At 38.3% G+C, this 7,780-nt stretch overlaps 1 protein-coding gene across 2 annotated transcripts; it reads left to right on the top strand.

Annotated features, from left to right (window-relative positions):
* Positions 1 to 1,137: 1,137 nt before the first annotated feature.
* On the top strand, positions 1,138 to 2,852 carry LOC131787753 (angiopoietin-related protein 7-like). 2 transcript variants are annotated; one of them, XM_059104827.2, is made up of 3 exons: positions 1,138 to 1,300; positions 1,422 to 1,802; positions 2,361 to 2,852. In XM_059104827.2, the coding sequence occupies exons 1-3, from the start codon at positions 1,234 to 1,236 to the stop codon at positions 2,636 to 2,638; spliced, it is 726 nt and encodes a 241-aa protein (XP_058960810.2). In that variant the 5' UTR covers positions 1,138 to 1,233; the 3' UTR covers positions 2,639 to 2,852. The 2 variants fall into 2 exon arrangements, with proteins under 2 accessions (XP_058960810.2, XP_058960811.2); XM_059104828.2 differs by having other exon boundaries at positions 2,358 to 2,852.
* The last annotated feature ends 4,928 nt before the right edge of the window (positions 2,853 to 7,780 follow it).

Here is a 7,780-nt window from a genome sequence, read left to right as displayed (position 1 = left end):
AGTAAGTAGGGATGAATTAAAAGATGCTGCGACTTCGAATTCAGAGCGAATGTTCTCATAGTTAAAAATAACAAAAAGGTTACCGATTTGTGAAATAAATGAAACTGCTTTTTAAATGTTTTAATCGATTTAATTCAAGGCGGATTCTTGCCCATTTAGCCTGTTTAGTTCAGCTGTAAACTTTGATTATACCGCATCGGAAATTTCCCCAAAAAATGATTGGGCCATACTTTTGAAGGATATACATATCAGCTTCTTAAGTCGTAATTCTTGGCGGATGGTATGATGATGCACTTCCTTGAATTTTACTCTAGCTTCCATAGCTTTGTTTATCATTCAGGGTTCCCAAAGGTATTTCTTAATCAGTATGGGGAGGGAAAATGTATCTCGGAAATTTAAAAATTCGCAGCCAAGCTGGACGGGAACTTTGCAATAAGTCACGGAGGGAAATTTTCAATCTTCAGGCATTTGGTGGCTGACGCTAGAAACGTGCAAAATAGGATCATGACGCATGCTTGCGCATTTGAATTTGACTATACGAGTTTACTAGCTCTGTTATAATGTTACTTAAGACGAGAACTTGTTATATCTTTATGTTGGAGATGGAAATATCCGCCGTCAAAAACTGATCGGTATATCTACCAATCGATCGCATTGATTGATGATTGATGTCACTGTGTTTTGACCATCATAGCAATTAACCTTCAAGCACTTTCATCTGATTTCATTTCCCTGAAGGTACGATACTTTGCATTTATTTGCCTTTATCTACCATCATCTACTCTTGCCTACCATAATTTACGTTCACTTACCTTATTCTACTTTTATCTACCGTCATTCACCTTAAACCATCCTTATCTCAATCTTTCTATCATCTTTTGCCTTCGTCTATTATCATCCATGAAATACTTTCAAGAAAGTGCAGTTTTTGACAGTTATCCCTTAAAACGCTAAAAATAACCTTCGGGTGACCTAAATTTTAAAATTTCTGGTAGAGCATGCTATCTATTCACCCCTCCAAGACCTCTATTTCTTCAGCATATGTTACTCCGACCCCCTTACTTGTCCTGGATCAGCCCTAGGCAGTGAATTCACACCATGTAATAAAGTTTCTTTCCTTCAGGTTCTGCTCTGCTTTTTCTGGCACTTTATGTGACTTATCAAATTCTGCCATCAACGCGGGCATTTCTAATAGATTGCCAAGAGAACACTGCCGCATGTTTGGAAGAAATAATGAAGGAACTCACCCAAGTTCGATTTGACATTAAAATTCTCACGGAGAACAAAACACTGGCGAGACGTAAGCATGATTTCTCTCCGTTCATGTGTTTTATTACTTTAATTAACATTTATTCATTTCAATTTTTATCGTTATTTTTCAAGCGAATATCAACTGTTATTACCTTGTATTTTATCAACAGCAAAGAACTGTGTTGAGCTCTACCATTCCGGTCAAAGGATTAGCGGTGTTTACATAATCGATCCAGATGGCTCAGGTGCCTTTAATGTCTATTGTGACCACACTACTTCCGGTGGGGGATGGACAGTCTTCCAGAGGAGAATGGATGGCTCCGTTGATTTTAATCGCACCTGGAATGACTACAAGCATGGCTTCGGTAACTTGGTCGGTGAATTTTGGCTCGGACTGGACAATATAAACCGTCTGACACAAAACAAGACAAAGAACATGCTTCGAGTAGAACTGGGGGTAACTGCGCGCCAACCTGTTCACGCTGAGTATGAATGGTTTGGGATTGGGAACGGGACGGCTAACTACCGGCTGTACATTGGCAATATGACAAGTAAGTAAACCGTCATTTTAAACATTCATCGTTCGATTCTTATGTGTTACTTCACTACCGACGTCTACTGCCCCATTCACACCAAAGCTTAAAAGCTGTTTTTCTAAAAACCATTTAAAAAAGGTTTCTTCAGAGAGGCTGCTTAATCTGTTCGTCCACTTCAAATTTAGCAAATGGAAAATACAAATTAGCGACAACTTGAATCCTAAGGAAAACTGATTTTAAATTCAATTCCTTCCCCCAACTTCACGTAACCTGCAAATAATGGTTTTTTCTAGTGTATACCCGCTTGAGTGTGTTTTGCTGTTAATTCTGGTCGTACCTGGTTGAGTTCACGCTCCTCCGTGGACAGTTTGCTCTGGAAGTTGCTTGAGAAAGAAAAGTCATGAAACTCGGCTTTAGCAAAGTCATAAAATTTTATTATTTATAATTTTGCCCGATATTTTTGTATCTCAATTATAATAGCTATCGAGTTTGAGGTGTCAAATGTGTCATCTTGATCCTAATATTATGGAATTTTCTTTTCTTTTTTTTTTTCTTTTTTTTTTTTTTAAGCAGATGCAACTGTTTCTTTTGATTCCCTCAAACATCACAAAGATTTCATGTTTGGTACCTGGGATAGAGATCCTGCTAATTGTACTCTAAAAAGAGGCGGAGGCTGGTGGTATGGCAGCAGTAGTGATTGTGATGTTTCGTCGAATCTCAACGGAATTTATTCGCATTGTCGAAGGGAAACCTTGGCCAATATTCACTGGGATCAATTGGATGAAAACAGTCCCGCGAGCAGCGCCCCCACATCAACTGAAATGAAAATTAGACCAGTGGATTCTTTTTAAAACTTTCTGACGATAAAGTGTTCATATAAATAATTACTTTTGCGTCTTCCGAAAGGTCAAATTCGTTTTTATTACAATTGTGATTGGCAAATTAATGATAGAGTGGCCTTTGTATGCACGGTGATGTTGATCCTTTTTTTACGTACTATTTTGTGTTGATTTGAAAACGCTATAATTAAAAAATAAAAGGTAGTTCGCTTGCTGTCGAAATTAAACTAAAGTTTTCTAATATCTGACAAAGAAATTTATCCGGCCCAATCGATACTGTTTTGAAAAGTTAAGAAGTAATTTGCATGACAAGAAATAAAACGTGCATTTTTTTTTTCAACGCCTTTTAATTCTAGATTTTAAAATGCTTAGAATATACAGATAACATACATATTAGAAGAAATGACGAAATCATAGGCTTAACCATATATAGTTGATCAAATGCGATTTTAGAAAAGAATATTTTTATCACATCGAAATTAATTCAGAGAGATTTGTACTAATGAAACGTTCCAGCTACTAGCTGGAGCTCATACAATTTAATACTTATACTTATTTTTAAAGTTTTGCGTTTTCTGATGATTTTTAAAGCGTTTTCTTCTTAGAGCTATCAATAAAGCGATTTAAGCTTATATCAAAATATGTAACTTAGGATATGTGAGTTTTAACGTGTGGAGAAATAAAGACTGCTGTTCATTATTTATGCATTTACGTCAATAGCTATGCGATAGTATCGCAGTGGTAACCCAATAGGTCGCAAACCTACTATATTAGAGGATTTCCAAGCCTACAATGGTTATCCATTTCCATACAAGCCAGTGAAGCTTCTTACGCACGATTGACAAGCATTTAAGACTGTAAGGTATTGAGGTGTAGGTTGGGAACCTGATTTTATCACAAATTGGTAAACAACTTCACAAGTACTTTATTTTGTATATCTTGATGATACAAAAAAACTAACCAAAACAAAAGAAAAAACATATGTGTCCCAAACTAGGATAGATACGAACTGAAAACGCTATTTGTAATCTCTTACGAATTGTAAGTGAAACCCAGCATAAAGAAGGATTAAAATTTGATTTCAGTCACGGTATGGCAAGGAAACGTACGTACTTTAACACTTGATTGTCTGTGCACTGTTTTAAACTCTGATGAAACTGCAAATTGATCAAAATGAACGATGGAAAAGTCTTAAATTTCTCTCTCAAAGTCACGGAGTGGCAAAAATAGCAAATACCGCACTTGGAAAATTCGTCATAAAGTTTTACTCAAACCGTCACATGGTCGGAATCTTCAAAATAGTTGGCGACTGATCATTAAGCTACTTAGCTATCAGTCTGAGAAGGAAAAATCCGCGACACTGAGGTAAGGTTTTTTATTCGTTTCCCTCTCACTTTAAAATCCATAAAAAAACAAAGCCAATAATTTTGTTTAAAAATGCGCAGACACACTTTGTTTTGTCATGTTTATTGGATTTCGCCCATCGGTCGGATCGCCTTTGCGGGTTGAAATGCTGCCAGAATAAAGTCGTTGAATAACTGATCAATTACTTAAACGGGTTGCTGCCACCTTCAAGTCGCTTCAAGGCAGAATTTCTTCTCACAGCATCAACACAATATCAAGCAGTCGAGTGTTGAGAATATCGGGAAATATCAATAAGGGAATTATTTATAGCAAGATCCAATACAAAATTCCCCAAAAATAACATCATAGTGATTGAATGGCAGCCAGTAAGGAGAATTTCTATTGAGATATTGAGAGTAAAACGCCGGTAAAGGGGTTATCACGGCTATCACTGCACTGTTCGCTTCGTTTGTAATGTTAATGTCATGAATGAGTCGTTTGTACGATGCCGTTAATGGTTGACACCTGTTGGGGGGAGTCTGTTCCAAGTTAGTAAACCAGCTTTCCAGGGTCAGTCCTTGAAAGTAGTTGGTGCCGTAGGTCAGGCATTGCGTGCATTGTCCAGTCAATAGTGTGGTTCGTGAGTCGCGGATGTTCAGCAATGTGATTGTTGACATCGCCTTTCCTCGTCGCTCGTTTGTGCGCAGTCAGTCTAGTTGTGAAGTCTCAGCCAGTCTCACCGATGTAGGAGGTGTGGCAGTCGGAACAATTGATCTTATACACTGCTCCCTGTCTGTTCTTCGGTTGGTCTTTGCCTTTGACGTTAGTCAGTAACTGACGTAGTGTGGTAATAGGTTTGTGAGCGACGCGGATATTGAATAGTTGTCGGATGCACGAGATGTATGGTATAGTTGCCGTAGTCGTAAGAGTTTCGTTGTTGTTAGGTTCTGTAGTAGAAGTAGTTAGGTGAGTGTTACGTTGGAGGAAGTCTTCGTTGTAGTTGTTCTTTGAAAAAATACGGTCAAGGTACTTTTTCTCGTCGGATAAGCTGTCTGTCGTGTTGCATACTACTTACGCTCGTCGCGTAAGAGTCCTAATAGTTGTGGCTTTGTGCGATGTCGGGTTACAGGATGACTCATCCAGTAATGTAGTAATTTAATGACTCCAGGGATACAGAATATAGTACAAAGCTGTAAACAATTTTTGATAATCTCAATATGGAAAACATCATTACTAAGCCGACGAGAACTACAATTGATTCATCTACGCTGATCGATCTTATTGTCACAACCCGTAGGAATTTGGTAAGCTCCACGGGAGTATTACCACTTGGTATTTCTGACCATGATTAAATTTATGCCACTTGACGTCTAAGACACAAAAGGCCACCTCCACGAGTCATCAAAATACGGAATTATAAGAACTTTGACGTAAAGAGCTTCAAATCTGACCTCGTTAACGCGCCATTTCATGCCACAGAATGTTTTGAGGATATGGATGATGTTCTGTGGGCCTGGTAGCCTCTGTTTAATGATATCTGCGATAAACGCGCTCCTTGAAAGGAAGTGAAGATCAAAAGCCAGGTACCACCGTGGATAACAAATGAAATACGCCAAGAAGATGAACAGAAGATTCAAGCTTTTCAAATTACCCGTAGCCTCTAAGTGTCCTAGTAAGTGGTTGGAGTGCAAAAGACTGCGGAATGACGTTACTCGATCTATGCGTCAAGCAAAAGCATCTTACTTTTCTAACTTCTACAGTGAGGTTAAGAACACCAACGCCTATTGGAATTTGATAACTAAAGCAACAAATCCAAAAACCAGAAAAAAACATTGGACCTATAAAAGAAGAGGATGAAACTCTGGCTTTAACAGATAAAGAAAAAGCGAACTCGATCAATATATCCTCTAATGTAGAGAGCAAGCTAAATAACTTACTGCCAACATCAACGCACCTGCAACCTATAACTTTGGAGAACAAAGAGGTACCACTATTGTCCCAGGTTGTCTTAAACAGAGAAGCGGTATCTAGGAAGATTAACCCATCGCAAGTGAAAAAGTCTGCTGTACCGGACAATATTCATCTCAAGTTATTAAGAGTGCTTATACCATCACAGTATTGATCTTGAAGCTGTGTTTTCGCAATGGAAAATAGCAAGGATTACGCCAATACACAAAAAGAACGATGACACAGATATCGCCAACTACAGACCAGTCTCACCTTAGAGAATGCCAAGCAAGATACTTGAAGAACTTGTGAATGACACATCAGTTGATCATGTTTTCACTCCTAACGACTTTGCCTGGGACAGACAGTGGGCATTCTGCTGAGTTACTACTAACACTGAGCTATGGAGAAAAGAGCTCGATAAGGGAAAAGCCACTAAACTTCAAGAAAGCCTTTTATTGTGTTCAGCACTCTCTCCTGATTAGAAAGTTACAGTCAACGGCGCCGAATCTGGGACCCAGTCAGTTCAAGTTGGAGTCCCAGAGGGCTCAGTTTTAGGACAGACATTATTCGCTTTATTTTCCAGCAATTTTCCAACCTCTGTGGCTTCGGACATACGTGTTCGCTGACGACACCAAAGTGTACTGTGTTGGTAACAATGGGTATGTAGCGGTTTCAATATTAAACAGAGCGTTAAGAGAGGTGTACGAGTGGTGTCTCATAAACAGGCTCACACCACACCCTAAAAATACGAGGCTATGTTCATGACTAGGTCTAATTATATCGGACCTATTGCGCCTGTTTCTAATGGGGGCTCCTTGATAACATGGATTGAAAAATCGCGCTTACTAGGAGTAACAGTCGACAAAAAACTGACATGGTCACCACACTTGTCAGAAGTGAAAAAGACCTTCGCAAGCAAGCTCAACTAGCTGAGGAAATCAAGTTTTTTTTTTTCCAAAGAGTGAAATGGAAAATTTTTGTTTAAGTGTTATTCTGGCATCTGTCATTTACAGTCTGGTCACTTGGGTAAACAGCAGTAATTTAGAGCTATTTGGGACGCTGGAGAATCTACACAGTCGCAGCAAGGATTATTTATGATTTAGAGGAAACGTCGAACGAAGCTGAACGAAGAATCCCTAAAGATAGTCAAATAGCAGACTTTGGCATACATCTTCAGGGACAAACTCTTTAAGTTAATGAATAGTGCTTATAATGGCGTATTACCGAAACAACTATGTACTAGTATAGGGTGTCGTGTTATGCATTTAGGGGGACATAATATTGTTGTACCTAGATTTACATCTCGTTATTTAGAGCAATCTAATAGTTACAGAGGGGCAGTCCTCTGGAATGCAATCGCATCGAAAAACTCTGATATTGCTTCTGAGCCACGTAGAACTATCAGCTCTAGATTAAATAAAATTAAAGATTTCTCAGAGTTTACTTGTAAAGTAGAACCAGCTTCTACAGTTGATTTTAGCAATAAGGATTTTAGATATTTTTAGGATTTTAAGATATTAAAAACTTATTTACATGAGATTTTATTAGTTGTTAAGAGCCTTAAGCTATTAATTAAGTTTCTCATTAATTTGATTAGATAACTAAACACACGACCACATAAGCGTTTAGCTTTTATCATTCATCTTGTATAAATAAATTTATGTATGTATGTATGCATGTATGTAATATGTCGGTATGTGTCGGTTTCCTGTAAACTGTTGTCCGTTGTCATCACGGCTTACTAGGCAGTCTAGAAAAGGTAGTTTGCCATTTTCTTCGACCTCTCTTATAAACTGTATGTCAGTGTTTTGTCCGTTAAGGTGGTGATGGAATGCATTGATTTCGTCGTGTCCTACGGCG

The sequence above is a fragment of the Pocillopora verrucosa genome, chromosome 12 (assembly GCF_036669915.1).
Source record: "Pocillopora verrucosa isolate sample1 chromosome 12, ASM3666991v2, whole genome shotgun sequence".
In the NCBI taxonomy this organism is placed as follows: domain Eukaryota; kingdom Metazoa; phylum Cnidaria; class Anthozoa; order Scleractinia; family Pocilloporidae; genus Pocillopora; species Pocillopora verrucosa.
Note: the sequence above shows the minus strand (reverse complement) of the source record. Positions and strands in the feature narration are given on the sequence as shown.

Excerpts from the sequence above, each read along its gene's own strand:
- LOC131787753 (XM_059104828.2), top strand. The coding sequence starts at position 1,234 with ATGAAGGAACTCACCCAAGTTCGATTTGACATTAAAATTCTCACGGAG. Across the intron at positions 1,301-1,421 it reads GAACAAAACACTGGCGAGAC|CAAAGAACTGTGTTGAGCTC; the intron begins GTAAGCATGATT and ends TTTTATCAACAG. Across the intron at positions 1,803-2,357 it reads GTACATTGGCAATATGACAA|CAGATGCAACTGTTTCTTTT; the intron begins GTAAGTAAACCG and ends TTTTTTTTTAAG.